The 22,062-nt window shown below is 38.2% G+C and overlaps 1 protein-coding gene across 4 annotated transcripts in view; it reads left to right on the forward strand.

The window, feature by feature from the left end:
- Window positions 1-22,062, forward strand: part of CSMD3 (CUB and Sushi multiple domains 3) — a 767,725-nt gene that overhangs the window by 310,950 nt on the left and 434,713 nt on the right. For all 4 annotated transcript variants that reach the window (XM_075415663.1, XM_075415665.1, XM_075415666.1 and 1 more), the window contains one exon: window positions 6,645-6,769. In XM_075415663.1, the coding sequence (XP_075271778.1) occupies window positions 6,645-6,769 (125 nt within the window). The remainder of the gene's footprint in view (window positions 1-6,644; window positions 6,770-22,062) is intronic.

A 22,062-nucleotide genomic window follows, 5' to 3' on the forward strand; every position in this document is an offset into this window, starting at 1 on the left:
GAAGAAGGAACTGGCTTCCTGGGAAGAGTGTAGGGAAGCTGTCCGGTTGTGTAGGGATGGGGTCAGGAAGGCCAAGGCACAGCTGGAGCTGAACTTGGCAAGGGATGCGAAAAATAACAAGAAGGGCTTCTACAGGTATGTCAGCCGGAAAAAGATGGTCAAAGAAAGCGTACCCCTGCTCATGAGCGAGATCGGCAAACAGGTAACAGCGGATGAGGAGAAAGCTGAGGTACTCAACAACATTTTTGCCTCACTCTTCACTGGCAACCTCTCTCCTCACCCCTCCTGAGTCGATGGATGGCATGAAGGAGACCAGGAGGATAAAATCCCTCCAGCTGTAAGTGAAGACCAGGTTCGGGACCTCCTGAGGAACCTAAATGTACAGAAGTCCATGGGACCTGATGAGATGCATCCCAGAGTCGTGAGGGAACTGGCTGACATAGTTGCCAAGCCACTCTCCATGATATTTGAAAAGTCATGGCAGTCAGGGAAAGTCCCCAATGACTGGAAAAAGGGAAACATTGTGCCCCTTTTCAAAAAGGGTAGAAAGGAAGACCCTGGCAATTACCGACCTGTCAGCCTCACCTCTGTGATCCTCCTAGAAGCTATGCTAAGGCACATGGAGGCCAGAGAGGTGATTCGAGACAGCCAGCACGGCTTCGCCAAGGGCAAGTCCTGCCTCACCAACCTAGTGGCTTTCTATGATGGTGTAACAACAAGAGTGGACAAGGGAAAACCAATGGACGTCATCTATCCGGATTTTTGTAAAGCCTTTGACACGGTCCCCCACAACATCCTTCTCTCTAAATTGGAGAGCCATGGATTTGATGGGTGAACTGTTCGGTGGATAAGGAATTGATTGGATGGTCACAGCCAAAGGGTAGTGGTCAACGGCTCAGTGTCCGGATGGAGACCAGTGACGAGTGGAGTCCCTCAGGGGTCCGTACTGGGACCGGTGCTGTTCAATATGTTTATCAATGACATGGACAGTGACATCGAGTGTACCCTCAGCAAGTTTGCAGATGACACCAAGCTGAGTGGTACGGTTGAGACACCAGAAGGATGGGATGCCATCCAGAGGGACCTGGACAAGCTGGAGAGGTGGGCCTTTGTGAACCTCATGAGGATCAACAAGGCCAAGTGCAAGGTCCTACACCTGGGTCGGGGTAATCCCCGCTATCAATACAGGCTGGGGGATGAAAGGATCGAGAGCAGCCCTGCTGAGAGGGACTTTGGGGTACTGATAGACAAAAGTCTGGACATGAGCCGGCAATGTGCACTGGCAGCCCAGAGGGCCAACCGTGTCCTGGGCTGCATCAAGAGAAGCGTGGCCAGCAGGTCGAGAGAGGTGATTCTGCCCCTCTACTCTGCTCTGGTGAGACCTCACCTGGAGTACTGCATTCAGCTCTGGAGCCCTCAGCACAAGAAGAACATGGAACTATTGGAGTGGGTCCAAAGGAGGGCTATAAAAGTGATCCGAGGGCTGGAGCACTTCTCCTATGAGGACAGGCTGAGAGAGTTGGGCTTGTTCAGCCTGGAGAAGAGAAGGCTGCGGGGAGACCCGATTGCAGCCTTTCAGTACTTAAAGGGAGCCTATAGGAAAGATGGGGACAATCTTTCTAGTAGAGACAGCAGTGACAGGACGAGGGGTAATGGTTTTAAATTAAGCCTAACTGCCTCAACTTTTTACTGTAGGTCATGTGCTTTAAGCCTCTGACTAACCTCCAAACCCTCTGGAGTTCTTATCAATATGTGTCTAGAAGTGGGAGATCAAACACCAGGCTTAATATTGCAGATACAGCCTCACCTGTTGAGTAATAATTTATCTTGATCTACTGCTACCACATTCAATGTAATTGAATATATGGTTTGTTTTATTCAGGATGAGAACATGTTACTGATCAGCAGTGCAGAACTTAGTACCTCTACTTGTTGTGTTTCATGTTTCTGTTGGCCAAGCGCTGAAGTCTGTTAAGTGTCTGGATTGGAGCTCTGTTATTCAGCGTGTCAGCTACTTTTCCTAGTTTAGTATGATCCACAAATCTACTGAGAGTTCAGTCTGTCTCACCATCAAGGCTGAGGACGAAAATATTAAACAGCGCAAGACCCCATATTGTCTTAGTGCTCAGCTTATTACTGGCCACCAACTGAATATAAAGGACCTGATTCCTACCCTTAGAGCGCAGCTGCCAGGACAATTTTGAATCTATCTATCCAATGCATATTTTGTCAGCTTTCATAAGATTGCTGCAAGGGATGGTGTCAAAAACCTTGGTGATGTTGAGCGCTGAAACATGAACCACTATATAACATGTACCACAGGTTCACGTATCCAACCATTTTGTCACAGAAGACAATCAGGTTGATGACATATAATTCACCTTTGTAAACTTATGTAAGTGCTTCTGATTTCATTTTGTACTTTCATAGAGGACATTTTCTTTCTTGGGATTGATGTGAGGTTCGTAGCTTCTCCCTGGCTTTCTTAAAAATTCATGTAATGTTAGAATTTCTACAGACAGTAGGAACTTCTCATCATCATCATAGTTCTTCATAGATGATACCAGCCTTGCTTAGAATTAGCCTGCTTTTGCAGAACCTTTTGGTGAAAGCTCTCTGGCCCCTTGCCTTAGATCATAACCACCTTTTACCCGTTGCTTCCCGGTATTAGATGTCCCTTTTCTTCCCAAATCATTCTGGTACACGCAGATGTCTAGGAATATGTTTTTAAAGACTGTACAGATTTATAAGAACGGGAAAACATTAAAAAATACTAATCTTGACTAGGTTTTTAAATTCCAGAGAGACCCATCTTCTAAACATTTTCTTGAAACATTCATGACAGTCAATATGCCGGTCTTTATGGATGCCATTCTTCGACTACAAGTCCAGAAGGATTATACAGATTTACTGTAGGATTTTATTTCTTTGGCTTTTTCTTTGACCTTTCAGACAGGAAGTGCTTGTTTGATTTTTGATATTATTGGTTGTTTTAGTTGATCTGCCATAGGAACCGATCTCTGTCTCTCTCATTTTCTTTCTTAGACCAGTGCTTTGTCATCTGCTTATGTAACTGCTTTTATTAGATCTCACTCACATGGCATACATGTTACAGATTTTGTAAAATTTTCAGTCTCACTGTGTTTATGAGTCCTGTATGCTTACAGTTGTATACTATCAAATATTAGTTTAATATCAAAACTGATTTAAACAAGTGGACTGAGTAATATGAGTGTTATTTATACTTCTGGAGGCAATAAAAATAATTATCAGGCTTGTAAAGTCTCCATAATCATTTCAACAGTCTCAAATTTTTGGCAGTTACATTTTTTATACCATCAGTTTGACTTTTTTAGTAAGTGGTATACTTCCTGCTCAGTGTTATCTCTTTAAATCAGTCCATGGTTAGTTAAAGAAATACATTTCCATGTTTTTTTCTCAGGTGCTTCTTTTGTTTTTAACAATAAAAAGGGTTCAGATTTTCTCAACATGACTTTCTACGGCAGATAAATTCTCATGAAAATCTAATCTTCAGAAAATTATTCTTGTCTTCCCAGTTGCTGCCTTTTGAACCTTCCTAATCATATAGTCCCTGGAGTAGCTGAGTATAATTTTTAACATTAATGATAAGATCAACTTTCTGTTTAATAATTTTGAAATTTCCTCCAATTCTGTGATCTGCCTTGTGGCTTGTTTACCCCATTTTCATATAGGAGTTTTTCAGCCTTACCTTGCAAGGGCCTTTACATTAGGTTTACTTTTTTATTTCTCTCAGTTTTTCGCTTTTATTTTGTCCTCTGTTTTTCATGCACTTTGCAGCTCTTCTTTATCCCCTTCTTTTGCAAGCATGCTTACTTCTTATACGGACAGGAAATGTTATTGGAATAGTTTATAGAGCTGTTATCCACTATCCAATCCTCCTTTTCTGAGATGTCTGTTCAGGTGATTGATTGTATCATCTTTCACACCCTCATTACTTATTATCTTATGTCTCTGTAAAGCCCAGGTACTCCCCAAATTTCATCAGCTATATTGTGCTGACATCATTCATTTTCAAACGTCTAACATCTGTAACTGCCTTAATTTAGTTCTTGTTCTGTTTAGTATCAATCTTCTTTAGTAGTTATTTTCATCATAGATATATTTGAATTGATTACCTCACATTAGTCAACCTCTGGAATGTGTGCTCAGTGTTGTTAGTATTTGTCTGCCTTTGTAAATTGAAACTGAAATTAGTATTGCAGCAGTAAAATCCCCATCTATATGGAAAACAAACCCCAGGACTCATTCTTTACAAGCCAAATCCTGCAGAGAAAAATTAATTTTAGTATGTGTTTCAGGAAGAAGGAATGCTATACCTGGGATCAAACCCAGATTTGAAGAACCCAGCCAAATCAATAGTGATATGCTATCACTATTGAGTGATATCCTCAGACCTCTTCCAAGCTCTTTGCAGAGGTGCCAATTTTAGAGAGTCATAAAGGAGCCTTAAATCATTTATTTGGATAAATGAGCAACTGTGCTAGTGCAGAGGCTTTGCTTAGAGATTTGGAAAGCAATTTTTTTAAAATAGGTGGCATGGCAATCGTTGGAAAATGCGATAGAGTTATATGGCATACATCTGAGGAGGGTCATATAATTCCATGACTTACAAGGTCACCCAGGAAAGCTGCTGTAACAAGACTTTGGGGGTGTTACTCCTTTGAGGGGTTATACATTAAGAAAAAACTAAAATAAAGACCTGATGCTAAGATCTGGTAGCTAATTTTCCATACAAAAAATATGTTATGGAAAAAAAGCCACCCTGCATTTATACTAGAATAGAGCTGAAAAGCACTTACTTTGAGCATTATCACAGAAAAAGAGTTAATGTGGGTTGTGATTAAATGTAGATGTAAATCTAGACAGAATTCTTCAAAATCAATGAGCCTCTGATCTGATATTTTGTTAGAATGAAAGGCCCTGCTACTATTCAGTATGGATGGTATACTAATTTCCCAATGATCAAATTAGGAGGGAAGATTTTTCAAGAAACTCTACCAAAATAATAAGAAACTCCAAACTATTTCCTTTTCTGCACAGGTAGTTAAATAAAGAAGCTATTTAATTATATCAGAATTAATAGAGAATACCAAACCTTACATTGTTTTGAGGTGTTCAGGTTTCTAAATTAATTTTTATAAGCCTCATATACTGATAAGTAAGTACGCAAAATCACTGGGAAATGGTAAAGAAAGTACAATGATGAACGCCACTAAAAAGTAATTTACTTCACCATGCTGTTTGCTTTTACATCAGTATTTCCCTTATTCTACATGAATAAGGACTGCTCTTCTGTTTTCACAGAATATCAGCACACCTATGTTTAGTTAGGTTATGGCTGGGTCTTTGTGCCGTAGTGCTTTATACTTACTAATATCCACAGTATCGGCTGTGCCTAGACTAGGGAATACCATTGGTAATGTAATTTGTGTTAGCTATTACATATACAGGAAATATTTGTTAATATTAGGCCATCTAATAATAAGGATATTGAAGGAAAAGGAGTTTGTGCTTTTCCACTTTTATGACATTTTCCTTTTGGAAGCCTTTTCAAAATAAGATATTTTGTTGTATTTCTTATTGTAAAATGGTAGTCTTGGTCACACAAGTATCTTTACATAATCACTGTGGAGTTTGGTAAATAATTCTGTATGATTTTTTTCTGCAAGGTCTCATTACATTTTATTAATACGAGAACATAAATCTTTATTAGTACCTGATATAAGAGGGATAAAAGCAATGATACTCCTCCAAAATCCACTTACAAAATATCCTTCACTACATAATGCGTTATCATAATCCATACAATTTAAAAAATCTTAATTTTTAGTTTACTTCACACTTCTCAGAATTTCTTTGATAACAACTCTGCTTTAGTCTTTTTGGTTTATTCTTTCTTAACTGGAGGGGAAAAGAAGAGAATTTACCAAACATCATCCATTTTTTGGCACAAGCATGAGGTAACACACTAAATCACAGATCTATGATTCTTCCTCATCGATCTTATATGAGTAAAAGGATAAATAATAACACCAGCTTTTAATTCCTAAACATAATGATGATCATTTAGCAACTGACAAGGTAAAAGGTGCTTTCTGAAGACCTTTGTGACACCACAGGTTGTCCACAGACACAGTTTACAGAAATATTTTACAAACTGTGACAGACAATCTTTTAAAAATAGCAAGCTGAAATTATGGAGTCTAAGATTCTGACGTCAGAGAAAGGCCTGAGATATTGACATTGTTTCCTAGCTTCAATTAACAGAAATAGCTACTGTTTGTTATATAGTGTCCAGTTTTTTTGAACCTTTACTATATGGAAGTCAGAAGTTAGGACAGAAGATAGTTACTTGACCTCCAGATGACTTAAAAAGACACAAACCAGATCTTGCCAAATTAAGTCCAGAGAGGGCTGAATGCTGTGCAGTGTCAGGCCAGTATATAGCCTGCAGCCTTTTACTGTGGAGAGCAAAAAATCATATTTACTGGATTACATGTTTGTATTATTTATCAGAACCACCATACCTAAAAGAATGGAAAAAAATGACTGATATCTATTTGTAAAAGAATGCTTCTTTTCATGTCGTTGTGCTATTTTAGCTTGGGAGCAACAGTACAGTTCTCCTGCGATGAAGATTATGTGCTACAAGGTTCAAAAAGTATCACCTGTCAGAGGATAGCTGAAGTTTTCGCTGCATGGAGTGATCATAGACCTGTGTGTAAAGGTAAAGAGGAATTCTTACTCTTACAGTGATTTGTTCATTTCACATCTATCTACTGTTTGATAGCCAATCCTATTAAATTAGTATTTTGTAAGTACCTGAAGCTTTAATCTTAAGGTCCCACCTATACTCTTTTATTTAATATGAAATTTGTCTGTCTTTCAGTATGCTTTAGTTTACTTATGAACTAACATTAAGAAGTTAATTTCATCATGAGCTGATGAAAATCTCTCACATGCTAAATATTAAGACTTACCAAGAAGGATTTCAAAATTGCAGTGGTTTAAAATACAGTCAGTTGTTCATGAAGCATCTTCATTACATATTTTCTAAGCAGATGAGAAAGCCTTGAATTTAGGATTAATAAGGACTGGATAAGTAAGTCTATGGTTTCAACCCTGACCAAATGGATAAAGGGCAAAAAATACAGAAAAATGTAAAAGGAGAAAACAACAAAGTCATTCTGCCAAATATATTTGCTGTCCAAATACTATGGAAAGAAGTACAATGAATAGCTGAATCAAGGACTGAATTTAATACTGTGCATATATATTATATATATTAGTATCTATAATGAAAATAGTGTGTACATATACATATACATATAAATTGGCATAAAAGCAAAGCTTACTATTGAAGAGTACATTTTGTTCACAAAGAACACTTGGGTATGGGAAACAGAAGGGACATTTATCTTGTAATTCAGGGCTATGGATACTTATACTAATGTCCAGAGAGAGTTCTGAGATGTTTTTAACAGTGGAAAAGGACAAAAAGATCTGAGGGTGGTATCCAGATGGTTTATAGTGGAAACCCACAAAAGCTGGAAAAATACATGGGTGATATTTTTCTTTTTTTTTTTTTGGCTGATACAATACCAGGACAGTCTAAATGGGACTTGCTATGGATAAGAACGAAGTGCTAGATGTAGGTTGGATTAATTAGCTACCAAAATCTGAAATGAAGAAAAACATAATAGATGTTACTGCTGCAGAAATAGGTTTGCAATGGATCACAGCAGTATATGCTTCAGTAATAACATGCCACATAACCAAGTAAAAAGTTCAGTTGTATATGTATAAATATACATAATATTAACATTTTATATCCTACTACTGTGTACGACTTGTATGTACAATTACTCGATAGTACTAAAGACATGCACACAAACAGACACGCATGCATAGCAGAATTAATCATGTAATGCACATAAATTAAAGCTTTATTTATAGTAAAACTAGTAAGGCTTTATCTACTAGAGTTTTTCAACGTATTCACATATCCTAAATTAGGTGCCTGTCTTAGGATGGTAGTCTTCTAATCTTCCAACGTAACCATCTGAGTGTTGTATACTTGTAGAAAGGTGTTCACAAGCACTGTTGAACAGTGTGACAGCATCTAGTAGTTTTGTCTGTTAATTACTTGCTGGAGGAGGTTCTCAGACACAGCTGAATAAATCAAGGATCCCATCGCCCACCTTAGATGCCTAAAGCTATGCAGTGTGAGTACCCCTGATTTTCTTCTCTACAGAAAAGAAGTTTCAAGAAAGGTGTGGACCAGTGAAAGCAGGACAAAAGAAAATATTAAAAAGCATCAAAATTCTCAAAAACATAACTGAATATTTCACATAGAGAAAGAAGAATCCAGAGAAGGAAGAGGGAAAGCATAAAACATAATGAGCTACAATTGTGCAAAGGAAGGTTTATTGCTGGACACTAGCAAAAACATTCCAAAGTAAAGAATATTTAGGTATGCGAGTAGAAGCTTTCAAGAACATGTGAGATATACATATATCCAAGGAGTCGGAATATATGTAATCTTATCTTGAGCTGGGGTAATGGACTAAATGTCTTTTCAAAGTACTTCTAATCCCTATTTTCTGTGTTTTACTTGTGAAAAAGCACCCAGATTTCAAAACTGATCTGTGGAAAAATAAAATAAAAATCATCATTAAGATCACACGTAAGTGTGGCTACATGACAGGATTTATACATTCTTGTATGATAACCATGATAAAATGACATTCTAAAGATTCCGAGTTTTCATATCCCACATAAATGGTAACATTAATGGTGATTGTACTGCAAATCTTTCTATCCTCTGCATAACATGTATTTGATAATACAATTTTGTAATTTCTCATTGAAAAGTCACTTTAAAAGGAAAACATACTACAATTAGCATTTCATTTATCAATACCAAAATTAAGTTGCACACTGTCAGATTTTTTTTAACAGTCTCTCTCCTAACAGACAACAAAGTTATCAGCAGTACTGTGATAAGACTGAGATGCATACATACCTACTTGTAAGTTTAGAAAGGCAGCTCAGTAGCTTTTGGATATTATGGCCTTCAAGCATAAATGGTTGTTAAATATGTGGCTTTTCATTTTTGTGTAAGTTTTGAATTCTGAATAGCAGGAGATATCAAAGTACTGAAGTATAAGATGGTAACCTCATTCTTCAGTCCATTTTTTATTTTTTTCCCAGTATGACTATATTTAGAACTAACATTGTATATTGATTTACAAATCACTTCTGTAAATATGTGTCTAATGATAAAGTAAACATTAATACTGAACTAGGAAGGAAAAGAAAGCAATAAATCCATTGGAAGGTAGCAGTTCTGATAACCTACTGTCTAAATGTGAAACTGCAGAATGTATATTAACCAAATATCCAAACCCACCATTATTCGTAGGTAGAACATGTCATTCCCAACAAAAAGGACAGCATTTTACTTCTTTACATTCACCAATTTCATAGAACTAGCTAATTTCACCTTAAAAAGCAGAGGACCAATATTAAGAAAGTTATTAGGAATTGGTACAATGCCATATGGATTAAAAACAGACAGATGGTATAGATATTATAGTTTGTCAAATATGACATGCTTTAGAGTGTCATTAGTTGCATTAAAATTACTGATTTCATTACCTTTGGTGTGCTATAATTTTGGTTCTTTTGATTAACGAGATGTTTCAATTATACTCTTAGATATACTAAAGCTGGAATATAAACATTTCTTCTAGACTAATAATTATGTCTTCTCTAAGTTTCATGCACAGAACGTACAATAAACATTTTGAAAGCATTTTGCATAAGTAGCATAAATATCACATAGTAACATGAAGAAAGTATCTCCAAAAATATGTGTGCATCTGCTTGTTGAACTTACATGTTTGTGTACAAACCATTTGGGCAAACAAATTAGACAATCATGTATAAATGGTGTTCTATGCAAGAAATTAATATTTTCTTGTGAATGGATGCAGCTTTGCAGATAACAAGGGCACAGTTACTCCACCTGTTATTTTTTAAAATGTAAGTTAAAGTGCTGCTTTTTATCATGTGGTGTTTCCTATTCAAGCAGTACAGCTTGCAATTGTTTTATGTGTATTTTCACCCATATAAATTATATTGTGCACACACCAGAAGTTCCACACTGATGATAAATTTTTTAAAAATGGTGAGTATCAATAATTAGTTGTATTAATGCACTGCGACTGGGCAGAGTTCTAAACAAGAACTTCTGAGTTCTGTTAGATACATTTGATTTGACATCATAAATCCTCAGGACTTGTTCTCACAGGGCATACGAGTGACTGAGTAGAACTGCCTGCCAAAAATGAACGATTAACTCTCTTTTGGAGTTATCATATAATACCAGCTGAAACTGGCAGAAGATCATAGTCATGCAAGTGAATTTGTACAGGAGAAATATATTAGGACTTTGAGAAAGAAAATTGATACATCACTTCCAAAATATAAGCAAATGTTCTAGTTCATCAACATCTTTTAGACCTTAAGATTAATTTCCAGCAAAATGATACTCCAGAGGTCTGGCTGATTTCTGAACTTTATGAATTCTAGAAGAGACTGTACAAAAATTGTAAAGTTCTATTATATATCCTGACTAGATTTAACTGAAGTTAGATTATCTTGTAATTTGCCAACAATTGACATTTTTAATATTTTATTTTATTTTTTAAATATATATTATAATTTATGTCTTGCATCACTCTAGCAAAATAGCAGTTGCTTGGGTAGATGGACCTGGAGAAGAAAATGAAGGTGTTTGCACCATTGTCATTTATGGACAAGGTATATTGAAAGGAAGTTAGAATTTGGAGCTGTGAGGAAAGTATGGCTTTATGTTGTAAATTATCTACAAGCAGACAAATTGTCATAAGCTGCAGCTGAAAATCAACTGGTCACTTTCTGAATTTTATTGAAATTTTAAAGTAGATTCATCGTCTCAGACACTTGTTTTTTTAACTCGACTTTTTCAAGATCAATGCATCATGCAAGCCTAAAATTCTGCTGAAGATTTAAAGATTTGTTCCATTTTAATTGGCCTCATGCAGATCTTGTAGAATACCATTTTTACAGGACAGCAGAACACAAAATGCCTTCTTATCCTTCCTGTGAAAGAAAAAAAAGGTTCAAAAGATGACAAGAGAATCTTTGCCCAGGAATTCTTTTTCTGTTGTGTTACAGTTGAAGTCTGTTTTGTGAAAGATGAAAATTCTGCAGTTCTTCATTATTTCATATCCCAAGAAATGCTTCATTGAAGAGAGAAAGTTTAAACACTTCCGGATTGAGACTCTACTTATTTATCAGCCACGGATTCAGTATTCCCCTGCAGCGCAATGCCATTATTACAAAGCCAACTTGCTTAAGCAGAGACAATTATCTACTTTTGAAACTATTTGCCAGTTGATAAATCTCTTCCTCTCATTTACGTTTCAGGAAATGAAACAGATCGATCTATTCACAGTTCGTCGATTCGCCTTTTTATTTTCATGCCTGCCACTCCTGTTTTCTGCTTGCTTGTTTCTCAGACCCTGTGAAACATTTATGAATACTTCCTTTTATAAGTCTGCTGGCAAGTCAGCAACAAGTTCTGCAACAAGTACAGCATTTTGGAAAAGCTCATCTAATCTGTAGAAAGAAAAAGTGTTTTTGAAGTAAATCTTTGTATCTGAGAAAACTAACGGAGAGACAGTATTTATGGTTTAAATCATGATCATCCAATTAACAGGAAAGCTACAAACAACTATGGATGATTAGTAGAAAAAGGGACAAATGGTACTATGTATTTGAATTGGGTTCTGACAAATTCAGAACACAGGTTTTTTGCTTCGTATTACAATTTTGGTCAGTTTATTTCAGTGACTAAAGTGACTTACAAAACAACTGTGAGTTAATGGACTCAGTGTCTTTCATTTGATAGACTGTAAACATCAGTTTGATTAACATGGATGTACAAACAGAATGTACATTATGAATTTTAGATCTAACCTTTATAAATACTTTTACTTACCTTTAGTACATTTTTGAAAAATCCATCTTTGCCTGACTTCTTTCTGAAATGCGGACATGTATCTGGATCTCTTAAATGTGATGCTGACTAACAATGGCTTATTGTCTATTTCAAGAATAACTGCTCTTATTTAAACTAACCAATAGTTCAGTCAGTTCTTCCTCACAGGTCATATTTATAAACCTCCAGCCTTTATCATTTTTCCAATAGGTCTGTATCTTTCTTAAAATATGTTTTCTAAAAATGGGCTTAGTATTTTGAATGGGCTTTCCCAGTGCTCAGTGGAGAGACGAAATTTTTCTTGCATCTTCACACATTTTTCTACCAATAACTACGTGCATATCTTACAGTTGGATTGTCTTTTCATAACAGTAGGATATTTTTTACACAGGTTATGTTTCTGAGCTACTGTAACCTCTGCAGACGTGCTGATGAAAGACTTGCTGCTTATACTGTATTTGTGAACAGATTATTCCTGCTTTTGTGCTTTGTTCTACACTTGTCTCTACTGATTACATCCTATTTTAATGTCATTTCTTCAGTTTCTCATTTTTAATTCTAATTGTGTTTGCCAATGTATTCAGTGTCCTTTCCAGCTCTTTGTTACATGAAGATTTAATAAGTATGCATTTCATACTTATTACTATATACTGCTGTCCAAGTTGTTAATGAAAGTACTGAATGAACCTGACACAGAATAAAACCTCTGCGAAATCCCATTCAATTATTCTTTCCTTTTGACACTGAGACACTGATCAAGAATCAGAGAAGTCTAGGCTGGAAAGGACAGCAGGAAATCATTTGATCTCGTGTTGCAAACAGGGCCTTAGATTAGGTAATCCATAGCTATCTCAAACCAAATCCTCACTGCTTCCAGTGAAGAAGATTCTGCCACTTCTCATAGCAACAGAATCACAGAATCACAGAATCACAGAATGGTAGGGGTTGGAAGGGACCTCTGTGGGTCATCTAGTCCAACCATCCTGCCAAAGCAGGGTCACCTACAGTAGATTGTAGAGGACCTTGTCCAGGCGGGTCTTGAATATCTCCAGAGAAGGAGACTCCACAACCTCCCTGAGCAGCCTGTTCCAGTGCTCCGTCACCCTCAGAGTGAAGAAATTCTTCCTCATATTCAGATGGAACTTCCTAAGATTCAGTTTGTGCCCATTGCCCCTTGTCCTGTCACTGGACACCACTGAAAAGAATTTGGCCCCATCTTCTTGGCACCGACTTTTAAGATATTTGTGAGCATTTATAAGGTCCCCTCTCAGCCTTCTTTTATTCAGGCTGAACAAGCCCAGCTCCCTCAGCCTTTCCTCATAGGACAGATGCTCTGGTCCCCTAATCACCATCCTTGTAGCCCTCCGCTGGACTCTCTCCAGTAGCTCCTCATCTTTCTTGAACTGGGGAGCCCAGAACTGGACGCAGTACTCCAGATGAGGCCTTACCAGGACAGTGTAGAGGGGAAGGAGAACCTCCCTCAACCTGCTGGCCACACTCCTCTTGATGCACCCCAGGATCCCCTTGGCCTTCTTGGCAATAAGGGCACACTGCTGGCTCATGGTTAACCTGTCGTCCACTAGGCCACCCAGGTCCCTCTCTGCAGAGCTGCTCTCCAGCAGGTCTGCCCCAAGCCTGTACTGATGCATGGGGTTGTTCCTCCCCAGGTGCAGGACCCTGCATTTGCCTTTGTTGAACCTCATCAGGTTCCTCTCTGCCCAACTTTCCAGCCTATCCAGGTCACGCTGAATGGCAGCACAGCCTGCTGGTGTATCTACCACACCTCCCAGTTTGGTGTCATCAGCAAACTTGCTGAGGGTACGTACACTCTAACTCTTCATCCAGGTCGTTGATGAAGAAGTTGAACAAGGCTGGGCCCACTACTGACCCCTGCGGGACATCACTAGTTACAGGCCTCCAACTAGACTCAGCACTGCTGATGACAACCCTCTGAGTTCTGCCATTCAGCCAGTTCTCAATCCACCCCACTGACCACTCATCCAGCCCATACTTTCTGAGCTTCCCTAGGAGGATATTATGGGAGACTGTGTCGAAAGCCTTGCTGAAGTCGAGGTAGACAACATCCACGGCTCTCCCTTCATCTACCCAGCCAGTCATGTCATTGTAGAAAGCTACCAGATTGGTCAGACATGATTTCCCCTTGGTGAATCTATGCTGACTACTCCTGATAACCTTCTTTTCTTCCACTTGCTTGTTGATGACCTCCAATGTTTAATATTTCTTACGAGGGAGAATTTTTTTTCTTACATCCAGACGGAATTTATCCTGAAGAAACTTGTACCTTTTACCTTTTATTCTGTCTCTATGCATCCTTGTGAAATGAGCAGCTCTATGTTTTCTATAATTACCTTTTAGATAACAAAGTACTGTGATTAGATTCCTCCTTGAATGTTCTCATCTCTAAGGTGAACAAATACAGTTCATTCAAGCTTTCTTAATCTGTCAAGTTCTCCAGTCTTTTTAGTGGTCTTCCACTGGACCCTTTCCAATTTCTCAGTGTCTCTTTTAATATGGAGGAACCAAAACCAGACAGTATTCCATATATGGCTTAACAAATACTGAGTGGAGATGAATAATCATACCTCTTCATCTGCTGGCTCTGTTGTTACTGATATAGCCCAGGATAGTTTGTCTGCTTTGGCCAAGGCACATTGTTGGGTTTTGCTCAACTTTCTGTCCACCAAGGCCCCCAGGTACCTTTACAGCAGAACTGCTCCCCAGACAGTCAGCCCTTCTTTGCACTGCTGCTGGGGCTTATTATCCCCTGTGTAGGACTTTATCTTTGCAAAAACTCATATAATTCCCTTCCACCCACTCTTCCAGCCCACTGAGGTCTCTATAGTGACTCTTTCTTTTGGTGCAACTACCTCTCCTCCTTCTGCTAACTTGTCAAGTGTGCATTCAGTCCCACCATTCAAATCAGTTTTAAAGATATTGAATACTATCAGATCCATTGCTAACGCACCATGACCTCCACGCGTAACTGTCTGTCAGTTTGACTTTCAGCTTTTAACCACCATCCTTTGAGCTCTGCATTATAGCTAGTTTTCCAAACATCCTGTGGTCTGTTAATCCCAAACAAGCTTTATGAATTTATGAAGGTGTTGAAAAACACTGTCAGACATCTTACTAAATTAGAGATAAATTATGTCTATAGCTCTCCTTTCATCCACTGAGCGTGTTTTTTCATCATAGGATGCAACCAGGTTGGTCCAGTTGGACTGCACTTCTGAAGTCCAGTCTTTATTCTGTTACTTGTCTTTCTCATGCTTTTTAGGATCTTGAACTTAATGAAACTAAGGTCAGTGCAGCAAAGGCCGACATTGAGGGTCATAACTCCAAACAAGTCTTTCTTATTTTGGAACAGTAGGTCTGAAAAGGCAGCACTCTTGTTTGGCACGTTCTGCAGCTGTGTTGGGAAGTTGTCTAAAGTTCACAACAGAAATATCACAGGTTGCTTTTGCACCACAGTGTTGCTTTCCTAGAAAATTTCTGGGTAATTGAAGTCCCTTAGGAGAACTAGGACCTGTACATCCAAGGCTTCCATGGCTTAACTGGGGAAGGCTTGGTCTTGATCAGGTTGTCTGTAGCAGATGTCTACCATGAGATCTCTGATGCGGATCTCACTGATTTTGAAACAAAGGCTCTCTAGAGAGTTGTCCTTCTGCTGACGATAAATTCCATGCACTCGATCCTCTCATTTACATCGAGGGCAACCACTCCTCTTCTACGCTTTCTTCATTTCCTGAATAACTTGTAACCATCCACTGCAGTACTTCAGTCGTGTGAGCTATCACACTGCGTTTCTATACTTCCAGTGATATCATAACTCTTTGACTAAACAAGGAGTCCCTGTCTTGCTTGTTTCTCAGACTCCATGCATGAACACACTGCAAAGTAGCTCAGGCCAGGACCACGTGTCTGAGCTGTCAGATCCAGCTCCTGAGTGGAGTGAGCACTAAGAGGGCTTACCATAGCTCTATGTCACACACACTTTCCAGCAGGCTGATCACAGTTTACAGCTGCACTACATCAAAGTTGCCTTTAAGCAGTTAGATGGGCACTTGCAACTGTGAAAAGAAGGCAGAGTCCCAATAGTGGACGGCAAATTGTAGATTATATTAATGTTACAGACTATTGTAAGTGCATTCAAAGCTGAAAGAAAATTGTAGTGATGTTTTCTGTTAGCTGTGTAAAATGGAGAGAAAATCTATCATCATAAAACTTTGATTATGGTGGGAAATCTAGCCACTTCCTCAGGGAGACTATTCCTTTTATAACCTGGTATTAGATAATCATCACATTACCTTACAGTCATCAATTAAGTTGGTAGGCAATTCAATGGTGCTTATTGATATAAAATATGCAGTTTCTATTGTCGTTTTAACATAATTCAACATACTTTTAGCATTTATTCAGTATTAATTCAATTTTGCACATGTAGAATGACTACATCTTCCCAAGTACAGGTCACATTTATCAGCGAACCACATTAAGACGTTTAAGGAAATTCTTCTGAAGAAGAATTATAGCTCTAGAATAATTTCATTTTTATGTATGTTAGGTTATTTTGAAGAACTTTTTTTTAAGGTCTTTCAATTTGACATGCAGTGAGAAGAAAAGTCTCTAAACTAGCAACAACTCATTAGGTCTAGTGAAGAGATGTGCTGCCTCATATTCCAGAGAGGTGACAGACATTTGACTTCATGTCTCCATCCCATCTCTTCATCTCATTATTCAGTCCTCAGTTTATAGGCACTACTTACTGGCATTTTTTTTATCCTACTCATTTGCTTTTATTAATTCTTCAAGGTAACGTGAGAAAAACTTATGACAAAGGATGAAGAGAGGCTGAAAATCAACTTTTCGCCATTTACTAAAAGTGAAAAAACTCCATTATGGGCATATCTATGGATTTGATTACAGTACTAGAATACTGGTTACCCGGCAGAAAAATTACAAAGGAACTGATAAATTCTCTGATATTAGCTGATTCTCTTACTATTCCCAGAAGGTGGTTAACATAGCAAAAACTCTGCTATGCTATAGCATCTTCCATCCTCAGCAAAGATCCACAGAAAAAATAAGATAGAATATTTTTTTTTCCTAGTTAGAACACCAAGGCTTTACCATTTCCCTACAAGCCTGACCAAGAGCCAAGACGGTATTGATTGTACTGGTTATTTTCTGTCTGTTGACAATGGCTACAAATGAAATAATTCCATACTAATTTTTTGACACAACTGATTTTCATATTATTGGCCATGGCAATTTGTTTCGACAATTTTGGCCTTTCAAAAGTAGAATTTTGTCCTCTTTTAAGCATTTTTTATTTTTTCTTTTTTTTTTTTCTTTTTCATTTCTTCTGCTTGCACATTAAAGTCATAGGTATAGTTTACACGCAATAAACATTAGGACATGCAGTCCTGCATTCTCTTCCGGAAACAAAACCAAAATTAAATAAGCAGTACTGCTATACAGAAACATAGAAGAGTTGTATTTTTCCTAAACAAAGAGGGAAGAATAAAGTGCATGCTTAAATCTTAAATGATAAAAGCCTCTATTTCCTGATTACTTTTGATTTTGAGTTTGTTTAGAGTCATATCAATAATTGAAAATTCAGTGCATACTATGTGGTGAAAGTCTTATTAATGCAGATCTAACGTAACTGAAACACCATTAGAAAGCTAGATGTACTACTGTATATATCAGCAGAGAAACTGAACTCTTCAAGCAAAAGAAGACAGTTTTTTTTTTAAATTAGCTCACCAGAATTTACCGTCTTCAGGTTTTTGAACATGGATGTAACTATTGTCCTTAAATATTCTTAATGTTATGCATTGCAGATTTCTGAAGTTAAAGAAATCTAGTATGTTATACTGCAAAAGAACTTTGAAGAAAAAATGACCTTCAAGTAGCTTAAATATTATTCAGTGTCTTCACTAATGGGGTGCAACATGAAAAATAATCCCTTTTTTTAACTGGGATGATAAGTAATTGTGAACAAATGCAATAGCTATGACAGTAATAATTTGGGAAGACTCCCCAAAACCTCTGTATTTTGAATTTACTTTAAAGCAATGGTAACCAAAAACTCATTAGTGTTAGTTTATGGTTTGTACTTTGTGAGTGACTAACTTAAGCACGACTGAAGAAAACTATCTGTAAAAAAAGCCTGTATCTGCTGCTTCCTGTATATTGACATAAATACCATATATCTTATCATAGTGTCAGGGAAACATAGATTTAAAAACAACTCAGAGAGGTGAAATGGATAAATGATGTCCTAAATTCAAAGATTGGTATTGTATCATCACTTGAATGTATTTTAAATTAGAGTGTATAAAATATAATTTAAAAGGTTTGTAATACTTCTGTAAAGACAGAAGTATCAAAGTAAAAGCCCATGTGTCAGTGAGAATGTATCATCTACACATATGTGGTTGTAAAACTCTAAAAATATGCCCAGTTAAATTTTAATGATCTCTGCAGCCAGACTGGAACAAGGTCTTTACTAAACAATACGGACGGTGACAGTACTTATTATCTAGAAGGCTAGATTTATAGCCCAAATCCTCTTTGTGTGGCTGGGCAATGACAAAAATAAGAATAGAGTTGTTAAAATTCTTTACAAATGATCTGAAATGTGCCAGGTAAGAGCTAGGTATTAACACATAGCTAGATAGTTAATGTTACCACATAACAGGAAACCTCAAAGTGTCATTATGAATCAGAGGCCACAGCTGTATATTATATTATTACATGATGCCCATATAAATCTTTCACTGTTCAATAGTCAATACTGAGTGGAAAAATTAACATAGTTTTAGCCAAATATAATATATTATTTAAATTGCCCTTTTTTTTTTTTTTAATTTGGAGGGGTGTGTTAGTGCTTCTTAGCTCAAGCATGGCTAATAAAATCAGGAAATTTTTGTAGTTTTATCAAGAAACAAGAAATTATTATCCTCACCATTTAAGGTATAAGGAACTGTGGCAGAGAGAGAATGAATGGAGATGCAGGAAGATTGCTCCAAAGTTAGAAAGTATGTCTGGTTCTGAGGTGGACGTACGACTGTTTTAAACAGGCTTGTTTTTCTCCACGTACACATACAGTGACACATGCAACTGATGTAATTGGTTTATAAATGAAATTTTTTTAGGAAAAGATTGTAATTGTAAAAAAAAAAGGCCACTGGAAATGGCGAACAGGATAAAATTTTAAAAATCAGAATTAGGAGTCTGGATTTCCCATAGAGATTAATGTGTTCCATTCTGCTGAGAGATTTGCTTGACATAAGACACTTTCACCTCTGTAAAATCAAATGAAATAAATTAAAATGAAAATTTAATATTTGGCATGCTAAATGCCAGTAATTTGTTTTCCCTGCTGGTCTTGAAACTTTGTTGATATTCTTCAAAATATTTTAACAAATTATTCCAGGAACTACATCCCATTATATGGTATGCCTGGTTATGGAAAAGTTATGTCTGTGTATTTGGGGAGGAAGATACCTTCCCCTTGAGGGAAAGTGTGGTGAGTTGAGCTTGACTGGATGCTAGGTGTGTCCCCCCCCCCAAACATTCTATCACTCCCCTCCTCACCAGGATGGGGGATGCAGAAAGTAAGATGAGAAAACTCCTGGGTCAAGATAAAGTCAGTTTAATAAAGCAAAAGCAAAAGACGTGTGGGTAAGTGAAGGAAAACAAAAGATTTATTCTCTACTTCCCATCAGCAGGTGATGTCTGGCCACTTACAGTAGAAGCAGGGCTTCAGTACGCTTAGTGGTTGCTCTAGAAGACAAAAGTTGCAACAAAGAATGTCCCCACTCCCTCCTCCTTTCTTTTAGCTTTTATTGCTGAGCAGACATCATACGGTATGCAATATCCCTTTGATCAATTTTGAGTCGGCTGTCCTGGCTATGTTCCCTCAGAAGAGCTTGCACACCTCCAGCCTACTGGTGGGGAGGAATGTTGGTGGAACAGCCTTGATGCTATGCAAGCACTGCTCACCAGTAGCCAAATCACTGGTGTGTTATCAACACCCTGCTAGCTACCAATACATGCCTTTCTACCTCACAGAAATATTATCAAACTGAAATAATTAGTCTTTATAAATGATCTTTAAATCTTTAAGTAGAAGTCTTGGTACATGTGAAAAGATTTTTTACTCCAATGTGGTACGGCTTTGTGATATATTGTAAATTAGTAACAGCTAGAACATGCATTAACTGTAGCTCTTCATAAAGGCAGTATAATCATAGAATAATTTATGTTGGAAAAGACCTTTAAGATCACTGAGTCCAACTGTAAGCATAACACTGTCTAGTTCATCACTAAACCATGCTCATCGTTTTGATGGGTGCACATTTCACTCGGTAAAAACTGGCTGCATGGCCGAGCCCAGAGAGTGGTGGTGAATGGAGTTAAATCCAGCTGGCAGCCGGTCATGGGTGGTGTTCCCCAGGGCTCAGTTTTGGGGCCACTCTTGTTTAATATCTTTATCATTGATCTGGATGAAGGGATGGAGTGTTCCCTCAGTAAATAAAACAGGCCAAAGTCTGCCCTCCAGAAGTCCAAGGTGGTGGTTCTGCTAATCCACCCTCCCCTTACTTCTCCAAGAACTGAGGTCCAGTGGGGTGCCTTCCCTAGTTGGCTGCCTCACCAGCTGTGTCAGGAAGTTGTCCTCCACACACTCCAGGAACCTTCTGGACTGTTTCCTCTCCTCTGTATTGTATTTTCAGCAGACATTTGGTAAGTTGAAGTCCCCCACGAGAACAAGGGCCAAGCGATTGTGAGACTTCCCCCAGCTGCTTGTAGAACAGTTTGTCTGTCTCTTCATCCTGGTTGGGTGGTCTATAACAGACTCCCACTGTGATATCTGCCTTGTTGGCCTTCCCCCTGATTCTTACTCATAAATACTCAACCCTATCGTCACTATCGTCAAGCTCCATACAGTCAAAGCACTCCCTAAAATAAAGGGATATCCCACCACCTCTCCTTCCTTGTCTATCCCTTCTGAAGAGTTGATAGCCATTCATTGTAGCTTTGCAGTTGTGTGAGTTGTCCCACCAAGTTTCTGTGATGGTCACTACATTATAGTTTTCCGGCTGCACAATGGCTTCCAGCTCCTGCTGTTTGTTGCCCTTGCTGCTTACATTAGTGTAGATGCACTTGAGTTGGTCTATTGATCCCGCCCCCTTTTTTGGGGGGACAAGCCTCAATTCCTATGTGAGTGTTCCCAGGAGCTTCCATGGTTTCTAAAACCTCAATAACCCTTGCACCTTTGCTTCTGCATGGCTCTCCCTCCCCTAGCTCCACTGAGATGGCAGACTGAAGGACCTCACTAGCACACCGTTCCTCAAACGTTAGCGTGACACCCCCAGACTCATCTCTAGCGAGCCTGATTTTATCTCTTTCCCCCTTCAAATCTAGTTTAAAGCTCTTTCAGTGAACCCTGTCAACTCCTCTGCAAAGGTTCTTTTTGCCCTTTGAGACAGGTGTTCTCTGGCTGTTGTCAGCAGGCCTCGTGTTGTGCAGATTGACCCTTGATCAAAAAAACCAAAATTCTGCTGGTGACACAAACTATGAGCCAGGTATTGATCTGCTGGCTCTTCCCATTTCTTCCCTCATCATTCCCTGCAGCTGGAAGGACAGAGGAAAACACTGCTTGTGCTCCTGATCCCTTATCCAGTATTCCCAAGGTTCTGAAGTCTCTCTTCATTTCCCTTGGACTTGTTGCAACTTTATCTCTGCCTACTTGAAAAATCAGTAATGGATAATAACTTGAGTGTCGTACCAGCATAGGCAGATTCTCTTCACATCTTTAACCCTGGGCCCAGGGAGGCAGCAGACTTCCTTAAGAAGTGGGACTGGTCTGCATATTGGGCTCTCTGTTCCCATCAGGAAAGAGTTTCCTATGACAATGACCTGTCTTTTTTTTCTGTATG

Source organism: Opisthocomus hoazin, chromosome 3 (genome assembly GCF_030867145.1).
Source record: "Opisthocomus hoazin isolate bOpiHoa1 chromosome 3, bOpiHoa1.hap1, whole genome shotgun sequence".
NCBI lineage: Eukaryota > Metazoa > Chordata > Aves > Opisthocomiformes > Opisthocomidae > Opisthocomus > Opisthocomus hoazin.